This window comes from Ahaetulla prasina, chromosome 7, assembly GCF_028640845.1.
Source record: "Ahaetulla prasina isolate Xishuangbanna chromosome 7, ASM2864084v1, whole genome shotgun sequence".
Lineage (NCBI taxonomy): Eukaryota > Metazoa > Chordata > Lepidosauria > Squamata > Colubridae > Ahaetulla > Ahaetulla prasina.
In genome coordinates this window covers 85,399,400-85,420,954 of record NC_080545.1, presented here as the reverse complement: position 1 = coordinate 85,420,954, position 21,555 = coordinate 85,399,400, and the positions used below count along the sequence as shown (strand labels likewise).

Genomic DNA, 21,555 nt, shown 5'->3' with positions numbered 1-21,555 from the left:
TGAAGCAGACCCCAAGTTGGAATTTCTGCCCCACTCCGACTCACACAAAAGGACCACGAAGGGGGAGATTCTATGCAGCAACACAAACGTTCATTGCATGTATCTGTCCCAGGGGCCGTAGTTTGAGGACCCCTGACTTAGTGCAATATAAAAAATGCAAATAATTTTTCTGCGGACCACCAAAATTTGCTTGTGGACCAGTGGGTGACTGCTGTTCCAGACCACTTCTCATTTTATGAACTGTCTGGTTACTGACACCGGCAGAAGAATGTCCCCAGTGCCAGAAGCTCATCTATGGGATAGACAAGAAAGGGCCTTCTTCTTTATGGCTCTCAAGCTTTTGAGCAGGCTTCCTAAAAGACTTTCTTTGGCTTCTCTTGTGTCATCAGTTAGGAAGGTAATGAAAATACATCTCTTTCTCAAAGCTTTTAGTTGTCAGCTACCTTATTCATTGATTTTAATTGTATTACTTTAGTTCTGTTTTATATATTGTGTTTTCTATTATTCGCATGGGAATAAAAAGAAAAATGGGGTATGAATTGAGTAATACATATAAATAAATTGTCCAGTTTGTTACTGTAACCGGAACTTGGTTCGATCTCTGCGAAATTAATACTTATTACTTTTACCTGTATATAGGTCTGACTGCCCTCTCCTGGATGGGATTGGGTAAATTAAAGAATTGGTTGCCTTTTATCTCAGCCGATGGCATCACCTGGCAGACCATGTCTGGTCTTGAAAGATAAGCAGGACTGGGCCTATTTAGCATTTGGAAGATTCTGGGGAATACCTGGCTAAAGAGTAGGCTAGGAAGTTGAAACATATCCCAGGAAAAAAACAACAACCATTAGAACTGTTGCCAAGAAAACTGCGTGGTTGTGTCCATATATAATGCCTGGAATGCACTACCTGACTCTGTGGTCTCTTCCCAAAATCCCCAAAGCTTCAACCAAAAACTGTCTACTATTGACCTCACCCCATTCCTAAGAGGTCTGTAAGGGGCGTGCATAAGAGCACCAGTGTGCCTACTGTTCCCGTCCTAATGTTCCCTTTGATTATATCCAATTCGTATGGCTATTTCATGCTTATACTTATATATACTGTTATGTTTGATAAATAAAATAAAATAAATAAATAAATAAACAAAATAAAAAATAAATATATTCACTAGGAGCCAAGCTCAGCTTGAACCTAGCTTTATTTCTATATTTTTTTTAAGCTCATACATGGCATACTGATTAAGAGCCAGGATAGAAAATAATCACTTTCGTAAAGCAAGCATAAAAGCATGGTGGAACCATAGAGAAGACGGTGAATTCAGGCTGGAATTGATTTAAATGGAAATAAATTAAAACCAACTCAGGGGGAAAATACTCTTTAATTAATTAGGCCACTCAATTCCACAATGACTTTGGGCAATACATAGTAAAAAAGCGACCGTGCCACTCAGTTTAAAAGAAAAACACCACCAAATGCTATATATATAAAAAAACAGCCATTAAGAAAAACGGGATCCACAATCCACTCTAACCAAATCCCTGGGGAAGCAGCCAGTTTTCAGAGCTCTTTTTAGAGTGCCAGCTTAGGGGCCAGTTGCATGGGGGAGGGGCATGGTTTTCCAGTATTCAAATCACTAATCAAAAAAATTATGTGTGTTGTTGTTTAGTGACTAAATCATGTCTGACTCTTCACGACCCCATGGACCAAAGCACGCCTGGCCCCCCTGTTCTCAACTGTCTCCCGAACTTTGCCCAAATTCATGTTTATTTCGTCAGTGACACTATCTAACCATCTCATCCTCTGCTGTCCTTTTCTTTTTGCCTTCCATCTTTCCCGGGGAGTCCTTTCTTCTCATTTCGTGGCCAAAGCATTTGAGCTTCAGCTTCAGCGTCTGTCCTTCCAAAGAACAGTCAGGGTCGATTTCCTTTAGGAAGATTGTGCGCAATCAACTTTTTCTTGTAAAAATGCATTGCGCCTCTTTTTTGTGCAAAAAATATCATGGCAAATTGCCTATTTAAAGGCCAGATACCAAGAATGAATCTGGGCTGATAGAATGTGAGACAGGAGTGTGGATAATGTGTGAAATGAAAAGGCTGAAATAGACTCCCTTAATATAGCTATTTGCACTTTGTCTCCCATAATCTTTAGCCATCAGAAAGTAAATTGAATTGAATTGATTAGAACATAACAGAATAACTTGATTTGGCCAAGTGTGATTAGAAACACAAGGAATTTGTCTCTGGTGTAAAAGCTCTTGGTGTACATGCAAAGCAATAGAATAATAATAATAATCAGAGTGGGGAGTAAGAAGGGTAAATAAGAATGATTAATAATACTACAGCCGTACTATATGGATAAATACATATTGACATTAGACAGTACTGTGAGAATTAGAAAAGCTGGCTGAGGAACTCTGGGAGTTGAAGTCCACAAGTCTTAAAGTTGACAAGGTTAGAGACCCCTGGCCTAAAGGGAAAAAACTGTCTCTGTGTCTAGTTGTTCTCCATTGTGGGTAGAGACAGCAGCCAGGCATGGGTTCTACTCGTCTGTTCAAATTGGAGGACTGAGTCTGTCAGAGGTGTGAATCCTGCCCCTGTTGCTAGGGGCCTCCAGCTTTTGACTCAGTCTTTCAGACTGGACAGACGTGTGGAACTGTCTCTCTGCTTTTTCACCCTTTTCTTCAAATTTGACATTTAGAGTTTAACGGTTTCTTCGAAATTGTGAGTGACATGGCTGTAGTGTCGTCCCAAGGGATGGAGTTGAAACAGTTAATGTCCAGTTGTGAGAGGTCTGCAGATACCTTCTCAGCCCTCCTTTTGACCTGCACAAATATAGAGGTCTTCTATGGAAGGCAGGCTGGTTGCAATTATTCTTTATTTGGATTGCTCTCCTAAGCTGCATCTGTGAAAGTCATGGCTCCATCATCTCAATGCTTGCCATATTTAAAACAATGAAATCTTGCAAATAGAAATACAGCATGTTAGCAGAGGCATCTCCCTAGGATGCTGACATTGTTTTGTGAAGGAAATTTTGGAGGTGGACACAAACATTCTCCTGGTTGTGGATCTTGGGACATGCTGATGAGGTGCTCCACCATAGCTCTGTCAGAAGCAACTAAATGCCTTGACCACAAAAAAGTATCCATCATACGATCCTCCTCCCGTCTTTCGTTGAGATCTTGGGATCTACTTTGTAAGCAGCATTCAAGTCAGTAATGCTCCCTATACTCATACCTAAAATTGGCAGTCTCATTCTCCAGAGGGAGGGACTAGAACTTACTAATGAACAGAAGGGTTTCTTAGTTCACTGATCCAGACCCATTTCAGCAGTGAAGTCTTTAACGGCAACCCAAGTCTATTTCTTGGTGCACTTAGAAGAAAATATTTTTTCTGCACTTATTTTTAGCTTCCTAACTGATTTCTATGTGCTCTTATAAGGCAACATCTAGCAGCAAGAGATGTCCTAACCCTTGGAAGCTTTTTTTCTATTTTTCTTGGAGGGATCAGCACAGTGTTTGTGCGCATAGTGTGGTTGTGATTACTTAGAATGTGACTCATGCAAGCAGGTCAAAATGAGCCTCCAGGCACTAAGTTCACAACAGAGTTGGCAAAGATCACCTGTTCTCTTCTGTTGTATAAAAATTGGAAGGAAACTCAACACACAGTTCAGCTTTTGATGTTCTTCCTACATAAATGGAAAGATGGCTAGGTGGCCACACCTACATGCTCAGCCTGTTTTAACTGGATATTCATTGCAGGAACTTTCCACATTTTTCCATCCATGATTGGAAAGCTGCCATATGCCATTGTGGGTAATACATTGAAAGATGTAATAGCTGTGCTTTCATATAAGAATAAACTGAATTCTGGTTTGCTCAGTTGCAGTATAAACATTCAGGATTCTGATTCATACCATTGGTCAGTCCTTGCTTTTTCCAAATCATCCATACTGCTTTGGTTTATGGGACCCAAATAAGCTACCTATAAACAATAGTGTGTTGGCTTAGAAATTGTTATCAAACGATAGGTCCAAAGTTCTTTACCTACTCTTCTGAAAACTGGGGCAAGACGAGAAACAAGCTGTGTCCTTACTATATGTTTTTCCTTCCTTAGCTTAGTGAACACTGCCAGTAAGTGGTTGAAGAATGAGACACCCTTTCAACCCATTTCTGAAGTGTTCTTTATTTTTTCAGCAACATTGGTTAAACCAGAGGTCTTCAAACTTGCCAACTTTAAGACTTGTGGACTTCAACTCCCAGAATTCTCCAGCCAGTTATGCCGGCTATGCTGGCTGGAGAATTCTGGGAGTTGAAGTCCACAAGTCTTAAAGCTGCCAAGTTTGAAGACCTCTGGATTAAAAAAAATTGATACTTAAAGTTTTGATAGAGGAAAAACTTCTGCCTCCAGGATCTAACAACTGGTTTCCCATAATTTCCAACAGCTGAGAATTTGGAGACTGGAAAGCCAATACTTCCAGAGGGTATCAATCAGATTTGAGAAGGTTGGCATTTAATAATGAAATACGTTCCACAAAGAACACTGAATTTAAGCCAGCCCTATGTCTTGTTGAAGTAACATTGTGAAGTGTCCTAAGGAGGAACACTGAATATGTTAGGTGTTGTGTACTCCTGCCATAGGAAGCATTTGTTATTTATTAATTTGATATGAAGGGCTTTTTCAGTTGCCATACCAATGTTTTGAGATTCCGTCCTGAAGCAATTTATTGCTGATTACTTTTAATTTGCTTTTGATGATGTTAGATTATTTATTTATTGGTTAATATTTTTCTTTCATTTTCTTCTAAGATGGCTATGAACTCCATACATAGTTGTCTCATTTTATCCTGATAGCATAGCAGTCCTTCATAAGAAAGTGACAGATCCAAAATCATACAATTGTTGTATGATTTGACAGATTCAAAATCATGTTCTGGCGTTGACTTGAGCAAAATCTTCTAACCTCTCTAATGTGTTGGGTATTTTTGTTGTTTTAAAATCACATTTCCATTTTATTTGTTATAATTAACAACTCTTGAACTTATGATAAGTTGTTCCATAGTGTAAATTTAAATAAAATGTAAAACCTAACCTTTTATCTAACATCTGCTGACTTTTCTTTTCCAGTATCAAAAACCATATGGAACTGCATGGCATTTTTACATTTATTTTGTTTATTGATCAAATTTCTACACCAGCCATCTTACCTAAAGTGACATTTGGAGGTGTACAGATAACATAATAAAATAATATAAAAACATGATTTAAAGCACAGTTAAAATGTAATGAAAAACAAGGTTAAACTTTGCAAGTTGAAAGTAAGAGTCAGAGTTAAAAGAGTTAGCAATAAACTTGTTGAGGTTAAGAAACAGTGCTATACTGTATTGTTAGTAGGATTCATGATGATGATATTTGATAAATATTGGCCATTTTAATTAATTTTACTTGAACAATTGGGTTAGCTTGCATGTAATTTCTATCAATAGAATATTTGTAGCTCAATGATGAATTGTGGAGTCCTTGTTTAACTTGATTGTTTTCTTGCAGACGTTTCATTACCGAGCTAGATAACATCTTCAGTGTTAGAAGAGAGTGGGGCTTGCTCTCTGTTTATATGCAGTGGGTTGCCCTGTCAGTATTGCTGGGAGTAATTTTTTCTTGGTAGTTCCTTGATAAGACTGTTGTTTACCATTTGATGTACTGCATCTGGGTGTTGATTGCTGGTGAAAAGGAGTTCTGGTCTTTTTGTTTCTTTTTTACAATAGAAAAATATACCAACAAATCAGAGGAATATCCGGGGATTACCACTCTCAGAATTCAAAGTAAGACTGTAATGCAGTGTCTAGAAATTATAGTACTCCCAAGCATATAGCCAAAAGTACGGATCAGGTATGGATTTATCATCAACACCCAGATAAGCTAGGATTAACACCATGATTAATACCAGACCAACAATCAGTAGACCCAGTCAACTAACTGCCAAACCAGATAAACAGTAAAATACACTCTAATCAAGAAACTGAGAAGAGGAAAACAATACTCCAACATCATAGGGCAAGCAACTGTATATAAACAGGGAGAAACCCCAATCCCTGCTAGCACTGAATGAGTTGGGTGATGAAAACATCTGCAAGAAAACAAACAAGCTCAGAGATTACCAAGGTCTCCATATAACTTTCTTCTTGCCATTATTCCCTCTTGTGTCTGTTGTAGAACTCGACTAAGATGTGTCTTTCTATACATCCTTTTAGGCAACGTAACATCTGGGCAGGCCTGACCCGTGGTTTACGTAGCTCAGTTTACAAGGCATGGGCATCCTCATCATTTTGAGCCTCTTGAATTGTCTTTGTGTTTGTTTATATAAATGTTTAAAACAAATATATTACTTCTGCCAGACTGCAACATTCTGCCTGATGATTATGGATAGTTTATACAGTACATGCCTCTTTTCTCCCTCCCGCCCCCAGTGATTATAGGCAGCACATCTGCCATACTTATATTTATAATTCACAAAGCTATCATAGAGAAGTGGAAAGCATTTGGCTGCTTTTCTTGGTCTATCTGGTGGCCTTGCCCTTTGCAACTGGAAATCTTTTGATGTCAGCCCACCAAAGGATTAAAAAGGTGTTTCACCAGTTATCTGAAACAAAAAGAAGGAAGCACATTAGTGGCATATCTGGTTGTGGAGTGGATGGAAAGTGGGCTTTCTTTGATCCCTGCTACTCTATTAGGAATGATCTGACTGGAATGCTATGGGCCTCTGACCTAACCTCTTCGTTTTAAGTCAGAAAATGTCCAGCAGGCTTCTAAGACTGTATATTGATCCTTTCACCCTTTTAATCTGGTTGACTGCATTATACAGCAGCGATTCTCAATATGCTGCCTATGGAGTGCTAAGTGTTGAGTAGATTCATGTGGAAAAAAGTTAATATTCTGCATTTCCTTTAAGTTCATTAAGTGATGCTGCAAAACACAGCTGTTTTTCTTGGAAGAACAACAACACCTGGTTGGCAGTAATCTTTCAGGGACTTTTTGCTGTCTGTCCTCATGTATTATATATATAGTCTTTTGTTCTGGAACCGGAGAGACACATGGAGTCATGAGTCAAGGGCAAGTACTTACTAGCAGTTGTACCGAGGAAAAGGGTTCTTCCTGCGTCTTTCCTCATGGATTAAACATCCATCCGTTCCCTTCCTTTCCTTTCTTCCTCCTTTCCAATGCGTAGACCAAGGAATATGCAGAGGCTCTGAGTCAGTGCTAGGACAAAGTATACAAGGTGTTGAAGGCTCACAGTAACATCCAGCCCAGACATGCATAAGCAGTACCTTGGAAACTGGGCAGAGGTGTCTCCCTCCCATCTCACTTCCTGCCCTTGGGATTCAAGGGGGAGGAAGGTGCTTCCTCTTGGGAGGAGGATGGAAATTATGCAAGATAGGTTGCATATGACAGTTAGTTTTCCCACTAACAGAATTTCCAATCTTTTTCTGGAATTCTTGACAGCTCCATTGAGGTTTGCACCATGCAAAGCTTTGAGTACTACACCAGCAAAAAAAGGGTACAGATTTTCCCTGTCCAGTCATGTCCGATTTTAGGGAGCGGTGCTCATCTCCGTGTTTAGCCAAGGGAGCCAGTGTTATCCGTAAAGATTTCTTTTGGCAGAGTTTTTTCTAGAGTAGATTAGAGTTCATTTCCACAGACGTCTGAAGGGTTCGCCTCGGTTGGTGGATCACAAAAGTAAAGAATGGGCTGAATACACTGGAGGAGATTCTATTGAAGACTCGGCTTTCTGAGATGAGTGAATTCCAGCCCTTTTTTTTAACCTCTTTTGAAATTGTTTTACATACACCTCCTTATAGCATCCAGGTTAGGCAAAGTGCCTTTTCCCCCTTCTCCCAAAAAAGATGTAGCAGGAGATATAGATGTGCTAAATTTAGCTTCAAATTTGGTCTGTAGATTTCTCTTGGTACTTAATTGCTGAGTGTTCTTTGATTTATGGTCCCTATTAATACATAAAATGTTTTATCAGTAGTAGAAAGGCATAAGTGTAACTTGACACACTAAAGAGGTTTGGCAGTACATGCAGATAGGGTTTCTGGGAAAACACAATCTTTAATATGCATCAGAAGATTTAGAATACTTACCCAGAGTTGTTCATTGTTGTTGTTGTTGCCCAAAATCTTTTGAAACGGGGCAAACTCATTTAAACGATAATAATAAACACAGAATTCAAAGTGGGTTTTTATCTTAGATTATAAGCAATTGCTAGAAGAGAGGAAACAGATAGCTGATGTTATTTTTTGCTCACTTGTTAGTGAGTTTATAGTGATAACAGTTTGTGCTGTACAGAGCAGTTGAAAAACAAGCTTTGTACAGCAGGGCAATGCAATTGAGCAGTTTTAATCACAGCATTAACACAGCTGCATCTTTACACAGTTTGTGTGGCTGCTTCAAAAGTTGTCTCTGGTTGGCTTTTCTTACCCTGTCTCCCCAAAAATAAGACATCCCTTGATAATACGCCCAATTGGACTAAATGCATGCACTGCACTAAAATAAGCCCCTGAAAATAAGCCCTCCTCAAAAATATTTAAACACAGAGCTGGAAATCAGGTAAGACGGCAAGAGGAGCCCCATCTTGTCCATGTGCCCCAAAATAATAAGGTAGGTCTTGGCATATTCGGGTCTTTTCCCGTGTAAGGTTGAAAGTATCTAGGCGACGTTTCGACGAGGTCCCACTCGTCATCTTCAGGCTGGTGCTTTCGGCTTTGTACTTGTGCGAGCAATTTTACCAATTTTACGCGGGAGAAAACCCGAATAACCAAAGACCTACCTACACACACACACACACATACATGCATGGGCATGCACAATTACTTCACTTACCTGGAAGTCCCAGTGGAAGGGTTATTTGCACCTGGGACATAGATGTAGAGATAACCAGGAAAAGTTGCTAAACCATCTTATGAAGCTTTAAAAGGACACGGGCGCTTTAATGGTTCAAAAAGAGGTGCCTTTTGAAAGAGCCCTTTTTGAATGCTTGGCACAACTTTAGGCATTTGTTTTTTGTATACATTAGGTTTTACTGAGTAACTTTGCAGGAAAAAAATGTGCCCGTTGCCAGAGGCATTCTGATAAAAGAACATAGTGCTGTCTTTGTGTGAACTCTGAGCCAGGATTTTTAAGGCCTAGTCAACCCTATCAACCATAGTGATTTAGTTTACAAATACTGTAATGTTAAAACCTAGAGCAAGGATGGGGAACTGTTTGGTAGCTGTGGGCCACATATTTCGGAGAAGGTCTGAGACGTATAGTGGGTGGGATTTTTATGCAGATGGCTAGCTTAAAAAGATTTTTGTTTTTATCTTCCAGACAGAGGAGGGACGGGGAGAGAAGTTAGAGCTTTCTAAAGTTTGTCTGAGGCTATTTTAAGACCTGTATTATAATTTTCACATGTTTCCTGACTCAGAATGCTAGAAAACCACAGATTTTCAGTGCTTGTCAGAGGTGGCTCTATAATCCTCAAGCTTATAGGGGGAGGAAGGGGGAGGAAGTCACGATACATCACATTGACGATGACATAACGACACAAATTTGACACCCCTGAGCTCATCTAGAAAGTTACGGTGGTACCCAAGCAGTTGACGCCTCACTCTTTTTGTATGTGAGTATATGACACATGTACCAAAGGGATCAGATTTTGCGCTGTGCAGACATCTTGACTTTTTTGACCCCTTCCCACATCCCAGGCTCAAGCAGCCCTCTTGTTACAAATTTCCCACCTTTGCTGCAAAAGCCAGTTTGCACTTCATGCTAAAGAAAAGCCAAGATTCTTTATGGTATGAATAAAACCTCAAGGCTTACTTCTACTTTCTTAAGGTCCCTTCGTTTTGTATATATATATAATTCATCTGCCTCAATACCTTTATGCCTTTAATAGAATAGAACAAAACAACAGAACAGAACAACAAAATACCTTATACTAACAGACTTGAAATCCTGGGATTAGAAAATTTACAACTCCGTCGACTCTGACATGACCTGTGTTTAACACACAAAATCATCTATAGCAATATCCTTCCTATAAAAGACTACTTCAGCTTCAATCGCAATATTACAAGAGCAAAAAATAGATTCAAACTAAATGTCAACCGCTTCAAACTTGATTGCAGAAAATATGACTTCTGTAACAGAGTTGTTAATGCTTGGAACTCACTACCTGACTCCATAGTCTCTACTCAAAATCCCAAAATTTTCAACCAAAAACTGTCTACTATTGACCTCACCCCATTCCTAAGTGGACTATAAGGGGCGTGCATAAGAGCACAATAGTGCCTACCGTTCCTGTCCTATTATTCCCTTCATTATATCAAATTAATATTATTGATGCATATTTTTTACTTACCGTATATACTCGAATATAAGCCGATCCGAGTATAAGCCGAGGTCCCCAATTTTACCCCAAAAAACTGGGGTAAACTGGGGACTTGAGTATAAGCCGAGGGAGGGAAATGAGGCAGCTACCGGTCAGGGAAAGCCTCCCTCCCTCAGCCGAGAAGGCTGGCGGCTCCCCCGCCCCGCCCTCTCACTGCACCGCAGGGCTTCCCGCTAATGCAAAAGCCCGCCAAGTTTGCACCATCCGTATAATGTGAAGAAGAAGAAAAAAAAAACCTCGAGTATAAGCCGTATATACTCGAGTATAAGCCGAGGGGACGTTTTTCAGCACAAAAAACGTGCTGAAAAACTCGGCTTATACTCGAGTATATACGGTATATATTTTCTTCAATACATGTTGTTTTATCTATGACAATTGTTTGTGTATACTGTTGTGACAAAATAAAATAAAAAAATAAAAATAAAAAAAAGAACAGAATTTTTTATTGGCCAAGTTTGATTGGACACAAAAGGAATTTGTCTTTGGTGTATATGCTCTCAGTGTACATAAGGAGAATAAAATACGTTCATCAAGAATCAAAAGATACAACACTTAGTAATACTCAAGGTTATTAATAAGCTATTAAATCGTACTAGGAAACAAATAAAAACAATATAATTGAAAGATACAAGCAACATGGTTATGGTAATAAGTGGGAAGAGATAGATACTAGTAAGGAAGAGAAGAATAATAGTAATACAGTCTTAGTAAATTGTTTGACAGTGTTGTGGGAATTAGTTGTTAAGCAGAGTGATGGCATTCGGGGAAAAACTATCCTTATGCCTAGTTGTTTTGGTGTGCAGTGCCCTATAGCGTCTTTTTGAGGATAGAAGTTGAAACAATTTATGTCCAGGATGTGAGGGGTGTGTAGATATTTTCACAGCCCTCTTTTTGACTCATGCAGTATACAGATCCTCAGTGGAAGGCAGATACACCTTAGACAAATTTATATTTATATTTAAAGAGGGAAAGGGACAATGTAAAGGTAGTGCTTGGGGAATTTATTCAGCATAGTTGCACTTTTATGTCTGGACAATGGACAATAGCTAATCTGTCATGTAATTAGTCTAGGATTTGTTTCAGGAAGTGGGTGGGATATGCAGCGTGGGTAACTCATTTTCAAAGCATATTAAGTGGGTAGAATTGGATTGCTGGCTCTGTAATGTATATAATCTTTGGTTTTTCAACTGGCACATATTGCGAGTCAAAAGGGAATTTGGTCCAGAACAAATAACAACCCCATCATTTGTGGAAGTTTCTCTGCCTGGGAGGCTCAATACATCCTCTGCTATTTTAATATATTCCTTAAATATGGTATTAAAAAAACCCAAATGCCTCACGATGTTAGTGGCTATACATAGGTATATAGACTAATAGTTTTGTAGCTATAGTTAAGCATTATGCCTGAAGATATACTGACTCCAAAGATCGGTCATAACCCATATAAAACCGTAATTTGAAATTGATTTGTAAATTGTAATTGCACTGACCAAAATTAAGCAGCATATTTGAATTAACCCACACTTAGGGCAATACATTCTTTGCTTATACATTCCTAAAGAAGGTTTTGCTGGTGGTTTATTATATGAATGCTGCTGGATAAAATTTATAATGTCTAGTTTAATGGAAAGAAGGACTAGGGGTGACATGATAGTAGTGTTCCAATATCTAAAGGGTCCATCAAGAAGAGGGAATCTTTCAGAATTCCTAATCTTTATTTTGCTAAAAACATGAAATCTCTCCTTAATGCAGTTAAGGATGTGATAGAAGGCAGAACATATGGCATTATTCAGAATGGACTTTTCTATGCCCTTCTCTCTGTTTAGCAGATATGAGCTGAATGGGGTTTTTTTATGCTAATGACAGGACGTGAATGTAGATATAAATCCATCTGTGCCTATCTGGTAATCTTTTTTTTTTCCTTTTCCTTTCTCTAGATTAATTATGCTTATGGAATAAAAGAAGCAATTATTGATGAGCAAAATAGTGGACCAGAGGACAGGCAGACTGGAACGGATCAGCTGCCGGGGGAACCCCTGGCCGAACTGGAAGCATGGAGGAGGGGATTAATGGAAAGATGAACCAGGCCCATGTCCTCTTTGACCGATTTGTCCAGGCTTCCACCTGCAAAGGGACTCTGAAAGCCTTTCAAGAGCTCTGTGATTATTTGGAGCTGAAGCCCAAGGATTACCGTACTTTCTACCACAAGCTCAAATCCAAGCTGAGTTATTGGAAAGCTAAAGCTCTTTGGGCCAAGTTGGATAAGAGGGGCTGCCACAAAGACTATAAGAAGGGGAAAGTGTGCGCCAACACGAAGGTGAGCACGAAAAAATGGCTTTCTTTGAGTCCTACTTATGGGAATGGCTTCCATACGCTATACGGTTCATTATGTGTGGATGAACTAAAGCAGGGGTGTCAAACTTGATTTCATTGAGGGCCGCATCAGGGTTGTATTTGACCTTGAGGGCGGGCGGGTTGGGTGTGGCCAGGGTGGGCATGGCCAGCTCACTGTCACTCGTGTCGGGGGCACCTGTGGGGGCCCGAGTGCTCTGCCAACAAAAACAGACTCCCGAGCTCCATTTTTGGCTGGCACGGGCTCCTGAAACCCTCTGCCAGTGAAAATGTAGCTCGGGAGGGCCATTTGTGCACCACCACCCCCGAGCTCCGTTTTCACTGGTAGAAGCAGTACAGGCCAGTCCTTCACTGTTTCCAGGGCAGCCCCCTGGGCCAGATCTAAGTACTCCACAGGCCAGATCTGGCCCCCGGGCCTTGAGTTTGACACTCCTGAACTAAAGCAAGAAACTTTAGTTTCCCAAAGCATGGGTCAGTGGTGAAATTCAATTTTTTTTACTACCAGTTCTGTGGGTGTGGCTTGGTGGGCATGATGTGGCTTGGTGGGCATGGCAGGGGAAGGATACTACAAAATCCCCATTCTCTCCCCACTCCTGGGAGAAGAATATTGCAAAATCTCCATTCCCACCCCACTCTGGGATCAGGGAGAGGTGGTATTTGCCAGTTCTCCGAACTACTCAAAATTTCCGCTACCAGTTCTCCAGAACCTGTCAGAACCTGCTGTATTTCACCCCTGGCATGGGTCCATGCTTTGCTAATTTGAGCTGAACTATGTTCTGTTTCAGCTGATATGGGGATAATGCTTATGTAATGTTTAGATTAAATTGAAGCTTTGGAAGCCATCCTTAAAAAGGAAAGACCCCAATGGCTTATATTTGCTTGTGCTGTTTGCTCATGTGGATTTGTGTTCAGCTAACAGCCTGAAATCAGCAGATACATATTGCCCTTCATTGGCAATTACTCATGGTTTTGCCATGAGACAAATTCCTTGTGTGTCCAATCACACTTGGCCAATAAAAATTCTATTCTATTCTATTCTATTCTATTCTATTCTATTCTATTCTATTCTATTCTTATTTATTATTTATTTATTTATTTATTTATTATTTTATTTATTTGATTTTTATACCGCCCTTCTCCCGAAGGACTCAGGGCGGTGTACAGGCAAAAATAAAAACAGATAACACAATATACAATTTAAAATGCAGATTAAGAAACTTATTTTAAAATTAGCCGGATAGGTTAAAATATACTAGACTAAAAAACCCATTTAAAATTAATTAATAAAAATTTAAAATTAATAAAATACCGTTCAAGCCAGCCCCGCGCGAATGAAAAGATGTGTCTTCAGTTCGCGACGGAATGTCCGAAGGTCAGATATTTGGCGTAAACCCGGGGGAAGCTCGTTCCAGAGTGTGGGAGCCCCCACAGAGAAGGCCCTTCCCCTGGGGGCCGCCAGCCGACATTGTTTGGCGGACAGCACCCTGAGAATTCCCTCTCTGTGAGAGCGTACGGGTCGGTGGGAGGCATGTGGTAACAGCAGGCGGTCCCGTAAGTAATGTAGTAATGTAGTTCTTGAGTAATGTACATGAATAGATGAAATAACTATTACAAATGGTTTGTTCCCATTGTATTTTTCTGTCACTTAAAATGTTGATTGGCTCCGAAAATGGTTGCTGCTCTAAGCCAGTGTTTGCTTAGAGTAGTGTTTCTCAATTCAAGCGAATTTAAAATGATTGGACTTCAACTCCCAACATTCCTCAGCTAACATGCCAATTGGGAATTCTGGGTGTTGAGGTCCAACTATCTTTAAATTGCTGAGATTGAGAAGAACTGATTTAGAGCAATGAATAAGTCAATACCCATTTAATGTCCCACAAATTCCTTGTTATTTCTTTTTTCCCCCCCAGGTCATTACTAATTCCTATTTTACTTCATTCTAATCAAACAGTGAAAAAGCTGTTTACATTTTCAGGGGGAAAAAACATTTGGGAGAAGATATTAGGCCATTTAGCAATACATTAGACAAGAAACTGTTTATTTTATTTTTAATTTTCTAGTTGGATTTTGATCTTAACAAGGCTTTCTTGAATAACCAAATAATCAGTTTTATATAAAATAGTATATACTTAAGTTATTCTTTGAAAGCATCAATTAAACTTAAATGCCTGTCTTTCTTGATCTCAACTCCCACTTCTGTCATTAAATCTTCTAGTAACTTTTTCAGGGTTCTGTCAAACAGAATCATACTTAAACCATGATTCACTTGAGTGTGTAGCCTGCCTGCCTTGTACCAGCGATGAGTAGAGAAATGGTCAGCAGCTGTGTTTGCTTCTATTCCTTATGCGCAGTTACGACAGGTTCCTAAGCTGTGTACAGTTCACTGTGTGCTTTGGAGACCATCTGCACATCGTTTCTCAGTATCCAACCTTTAGCCTTATGGTTTTCTGTTCTGGCTGCCTGGTAGCTTAATGAGGCATATCGAAATACGTCTCTCTAAATGAAACGACTCAAGGATCATGATCCCCCCCCATAAAGAAGACAAATGTTTCCTTCCAAAAAATACAGATAAAGAGACATGAAGACGTTCTCTTACATTTTAATGATAAGAAGAGAAGTAGCTGTTGAAACCAAAGGAGCGGGCAGGAGATAAAAGGAACTGTAAAAAAACGACTGCTACGAAGCACCAGTGCCTTTGAAGATTAGGCTGAAAATCAACTGGAGGGCGTGTTTTCCTGTGGTTTCCAGATCTTTTTGCTATCTGTTCTGTGTTATTGTTTCTCTCCCGTAGTTTTTTTTTTTTTAATAGAATCATAAAGTTGGAAGGGACCTTAGAGGTCTTCTAATCCAACCTCCATTGCACTCAGTTATGTTCCTCTTTTGCCTTGGGACAATACACCCCGTTGGCTTACTCCACCCCCCCCCCCTTTTTTTTTTTACTGTTTCTGCTAAATTAGCGGTCTCCAAAGCTGGAAATTTTTAAGACATTTGTGGATTTCAAGTCACAAAGTTCCTCGGCCAGCTGGCTGGGGAATACTGGGAGTTGAAGTCCAGAAATCTTAAAAGTTGCCAACTTTGGAGACCCTCTGTGCTAAATGATGGAGGGAAGGGTTTTTTTGTGTCATATGTTTCCTAAAGTATTTTGGGTGTGCAAGAAGGAATGGTCTGTGCAGATGGAGATTGGTTTATTTTGTAAATGTGGTGCCTTGATTTACTGACCATTATTTGTAATTGTTCGTTTTTCTTCTTTTATGTCCCAGGTGGGTCTTGTTTGTTTGTTTGTTCGTTTAAAGAACATGAGTTCTCTACGTATATTTACAAACATTTGGGGGGGTGGGGTGGATGGAAAAATCTCCAGGTCTGGTCTCAGATTAAAATCAGTAACCCAAGTTGGTTGCCAAGATGTAGAAACTAGGCAAAGCACAAGACTTTTCTGTGTGCTTTTAATTCAATCTGATTTCTCTGTCTAATCTTCCTTCTATGGGATCATTTTAAATTTAAGGCCATTTTTTAAAAATATATGCAGTGTTACCTTTGTAACATTGAGCAATGGTTGGTCCCACTGCATTTGCTTATATGTCCCAAAGGTGCTTTTTCAATAGGCAACTGACTTCCTTGTTTTTCTTTGAAGACATTTTGCTTCTCATCCAAGAAGCTTCTTCAGCTCTCTTGGATGAAAAGTCCAGTTGCCTATTGAAAAAGCACCTTCGGGGCAACCATGACCTGGATGACTGAGAATCTCCATAGACATTTGCTTATATGGATATTTGCTGTGATATGTCAGATGTCTCTGTTGTCTTGGATAAATGTCTCCCACCAATTTTATTTTATTCCAGTAACACTAAGATGCAAAAGAGGATAAGAAAATAAAAGAGAAATTCTGAGCTTCGCATCTATAATGTGATCTGCATATGCAGCAGAAAAGAGGGTTTTGAGATAATGGAATAAATAGTTGTTATAAGTAGCCCTCGACTTAGGACCACAATTGAACCCCAAATTTCTGTGGCTTAGCAAGACTTCTGTTAAATGAATTTTGCCCTGTTTTTTATTTATTTATTTATTTACATTTATATCCCGCCCTTCTCCGAAGACTCAGGGCGGCTTACAGTGTATAAGGCAATAGTCTAATTCTATTTGTATATTTACAAAGTCAACTTATTGCCCCCCCCAACAATCTGGATCCTCATTTTACCTACCTTATAAAGGATGGAAGGCTGAGTCAACCTTGGGCCGAGCTTGAACCTGTTGCCATTGTTGTTAAGTGACTCACTGAAGTTGTTAACATCATAATTGTTAAACTGAATTTGGCTTCCTTGCTTGTCAGAAGGTCACAAAAGGCGATCAAATGACTCTGGGACATTGCAACTGTCATAATGATGAACCGGTTGCCAAGCATCTGAATTTTGGTCACGTGGCATGGGAATGCTGCAACGGGTTGTACGTGAACAAGGGAATTATAAGCCACATTTTCCAATGCCGTTGTAACTTCAGATGATCACTAAATGAAGGGTTGTAAGTCAAGGACTAACTTTACTTATGACTGCAGATGTGGGTTGCCCTTAATAATTCTGTAAAATTAAAACTCCCCTGCAAATAAAAACTAACTTTTAACAGATTAACAGAGTTGGAAGGGACCTTGTAGGTCTTCTAGTCCAACCTCCTCCGCCCAAGCAGAAAACCCGACACCATTTCTGACTAGTGGCAGTCCAGTCTCTTCTTGAAAGCTTCCAGTGATGAAGCTCCCACAACTTCTGAAGGCAACTTCTGCTCCATTGGTTGATTGTTCTCACTGTCAGACTAGTGCAACTAAGACTGGACTGAGAACCTTTCTCCATAATTTGTTCCCCCCTCCATATTTTCAGGGACTGATTTGGATAATGGGAGTCATTCCAGAGCTATGTGACATCTGAAGTTATATGTTTTGCTCTATGACATTGCACAGCTGTATGCCCCTATTTGACCTATTGAGGGTGTAATTGGAGCTTCTGGATAGCTGCAGGTGGCTAACCAGATGTTGTTATTGGAAAGAACAGAGCTAAAATGTTTTAGCTTTGTTAGAAGGGGAGGGGGAAGGGATGACTTTGAGAAGCAAGCTAACTTGGTGGTCTTGCTGAATTTTGAGGTGTTGTGGGACACAGATGGGTACTGCATTTAGTCCACAAACTACAAGATTTCTGCTGTTGTAAATTCAGCCATCTGTGGCTTGGTTTGGTTTTAATTGGAATTCCAAGTGCTTTGGAATTTGCTTGAAATCTTATAGAGCAGGGGTGTCAAACTCAAGTCCTGCAGGCAAGATCCGGCCAGTAGGGTGCTTAGATCTGACCTGTGGGGTTGCCCTGGAAACAGCGAAGGACCAGCCCGCGGTGCCTCTGCCAGCAAAAATGGAGCAGAAGGTTTCACTGGCAGAAGGTTGCAGGAGGCTGTCACAGCCAAAAATGGAGCTCAGGAGCCAGTTTTTGCTGGCAGAGCGCTCAGGCCACCAGAGGCGTCCCTGACACGAGTGATTTCGAGCTGGCCACGCCTCCCTTGAGATCAAACACAACCCTGATGCGGCCCTCAATGTAATCGAGTTTGACCCCCCTGTTATCGAAGGTCTCACTTGAGGCTGCAGGATTATTGTAAAGGAAGATATAAGTACAATTCAGGCAATAATCTTCCTGAACATCTGCAAAGTGTAACAGTTTCTAGGCCTCTGCCATTGGTCTCCCAAACTACCCTGATGTCTGGAAGTCTAGTAACTGCTTATTTGGAATCCCATCTGTTTCTGTTGCCAAATGGATTACATGTTGTAAGGCCTGCATTATTTTTGCAAAGCAGTTTATGCATGCAGGTAGCATTAACTTTTTCTAACTTAGCTAATCATTGCTGTAGTGGAAATTGTGATCCGAAATCCTGAGATGTCTTGATACAGGTAAACAGAGCTTTTAAAATTACTAGCTTTGTTGTTATTGTAAGTGTGTGCACTGAAGCAATGACACTATTTTGCAACAATAAGTTTGGGAAGCTTCTTTTAGGACACAAATATTCCTCACTAAGTGCTTCAATACCTTCCTAGTTTCTGGTGCATCGAAAGTCTGTTCGTCTGTGCATAATAATGCTGATTCTTCCCTTCTCTTCTAGTGTCTCATTATTGGGGCTGGACCCTGCGGCCTTCGGACAGCCATTGATCTCTCCTTTTTAGGAGCAAAGGTGGTGGTGATAGAAAAGCGTGATGCCTTCTCCCGCAACAACGTTCTGCATCTGTGGCCGTTTACCATTCATGACTTGAGAGGTCTTGGCGCCAAAAAGTTCTATGGCAAATTTTGTGCAGGAGCCATCGACCATATCAGTAAGGACTGTTTTACAGGTGGAAGGAAGGGATGGATAATATATGATGTTACCATAGTAAAGGACAAATGGATTGTGTCAGGGTTTTAATGGACGAGGTAGACTTAAGAAAGAGGTGCTAGTGCGAAAGGCCAAGCATAAGGCATAAGTTGAGAAGAAAGTATGAGTAATTTAAAATTTGGAAGTTTATATTTTATACATATAACCCCCAGCTTTAATAAAAACTTCTTTAAAAACCGGAAATATGCTTTTATTCCAGTAGTGATGCTGGGATCCACAGGGTAGAAGGAGGTTCCAGGCTTCCTATCCCAAAACTCATTTGGGCTCTCATTCTCTAGTCCCCTGCTTTGCACTGGGATAGCAGCTGTGTGTTTCCTGTTGCTATTATCCAGAGAGCATATCATTTGGATCCATGAGCACAGTGGGAGAGAGTGGAGCAGGATCTTATATCCTGTATTGGTGTTTAAAAGGTAAAAATACCAAAGATGAAATAATATCTACCTGGTTATATATCATAGAGATGTGGTGACTAGAAGATTCACCTTTATCTCAGTCGATCTCACAGTAAATGAAGAAAATCAAGCTCTTATAAAGTAAAATGAAAAAATTTTTTTTTCTTGCAAGCTTTCACATGCTAACATTCAGTATGGGAAAAGATAAATTCAGAAAACCCCATTTCGTAGTAATTCAGCACCTTACAAATTCACTAAGAAAGAATATTCCAGAAGATAATACAGTATTCTGAACACACCAGCAGGTGGCGGTATCTGCCACAAAAATTGAAGATCATAAGGTTCTTTTTTAAAAAAGTTATATCTTCATCAGTATAACCTGAATTATAAATGAGAGTTGAAATGAAACACCCATGTCTAGGATGTTTACAGAGACAAAGAAAGCGAGGATTAGTACAGCGCAGAAAACAAAAAGCACAAATTCTGCGTTTTATCTGTTTACCAGAAGTAGCATGTTTCCTGAAGTAAAAGGTTCTCAGCTTCAACTTCTTGGAGTTCCCAAGTGTTCGTCAAAAGCTGTTGGGAACAATGGAAATCAATATTCAAACCTTTATATATCTAGCATTTGGAGCAGAGGCGGGATTAACTTACCTTCCCCACCGGTTCACAAATATGAGCATGCGCAAGCTTTGCTTACACACGCCACCTCTGCGCATACGCTAAATTAGTCCATGTATATGTCAAAGAGCCATCCATCACTTTTAGAGATGTGGATTCTTAGCATTGTAATTACAATTACATGCAAATTACATTCACAGCAAATGCTTGATAATAACAGATCCAGTGTGGTGCTTTTAGAATGAAATGGAGCCGTAATCTGTATATGACAGAAATTAATAACATTTAAAACACTCCATGGAGTAATCTCTGATTTTTGGGAGCTGTTACTACTACCTGAAAGAGAACCCTAATAGGCAGCTTAGTTGTTCAAGCAGGAAATCCACACAATAATTTTCTCCCGACGATCATGATTAAATGGAACAGAACTTGGAATAGTTTTGTTTTGTCTGACTTATGGCCAGTTCCATTTGGAACTTAGTTTGGAAAGTTCTTCTTTCTTCTTTCCAAAGTAAAAGTAAAAAAAAAGTTTTTAAAAAAAAGCATTCTCAGGTGCTTTTAATCATTTTGTTGACGAGATTACATTTTAAATGACAAGCTCTTCTACAGATCTTTGAAATGTGCAACTGTTGCATAAATTGTGAAGAATGGGTTGTCTTTATCTGTGTTTCTGTTTCTCAGGTATTCGTCAGCTTCAGCTGATACTCTTGAAGGTCTCCTTAATTCTTGGTGTTGAGATCCATGTCAATGTAGAATTTCAGGGTCTTCTCTGTCCTCCTGAGGACCAGGAGAATGAGAGTAAGTAGGGTTGTCATTTATAGCAAACTCGGGGTGAAATTCTTGCTCTGTATACAATGTCTAAGAAATTACTTTTGTACAGATAGTCCTTGACTTAAGACCACATTTGAGCCCAAAATTTATGTTGCTAAGTGAGAAATTTGCTAAGTGAATGTTGCTCCATTTTACGACTTTCCTTGCCATTTTTTTTTTGTTGCGTGGATCTCTGCAGTTGTTAAATTATAACATGGTTGTTAAGTGAATTTGGCTTCCCCATTGACTTTGCTTGTCAAAGGGTTGCAAAAGGGGATCACATGATCCTGGGACACTGCAAGCGTCATAAATATGAGTCAGTTGCCAAGCATCTTAATTTTGATCACATGACCATGGGGATGCTGCAACGGTCATAAGTGTGAAAAATGATCATGTCACTTTTTTCAGTGCTGTCACTAAAGGTTGTAAGTTGAGGACTACCTGTATAAGGCAGCATGATGGCTCCGTGGTTAAGACGTTGGGCTTGTCGGCTGGAAAGCCGACAGCCCAGGTTTGAGACCAGAGTGTCACTCAATAGGGTGAGCTCCCATCTGCACCCTAAATCCTGCCAA

General features: G+C 39.9%; 1 protein-coding gene across 27 annotated transcripts in view; it reads left to right on the top strand.

Moving 5' to 3' along the window:
- MICAL3 (microtubule associated monooxygenase, calponin and LIM domain containing 3) overlaps positions 1-21,555 on the top strand; it is a 227,890-nt gene that overhangs the window by 89,371 nt on the left and 116,964 nt on the right. For all 27 annotated transcript variants that reach the window (XR_009156059.1, XR_009156060.1, XR_009156061.1 and 24 more), the window contains 3 exons: positions 12,362-12,741; positions 18,897-19,104; positions 20,855-20,971. Coding sequence is in view for 24 of the 27 variants with exons in the window: in XM_058190697.1 (XP_058046680.1) it covers positions 12,478-12,741; positions 18,897-19,104; positions 20,855-20,971 (589 nt within the window). In the remaining 3 variants the exon portion in view is untranslated. The remainder of the gene's footprint in view (positions 1-12,361; positions 12,742-18,896; positions 19,105-20,854; positions 20,972-21,555) is intronic.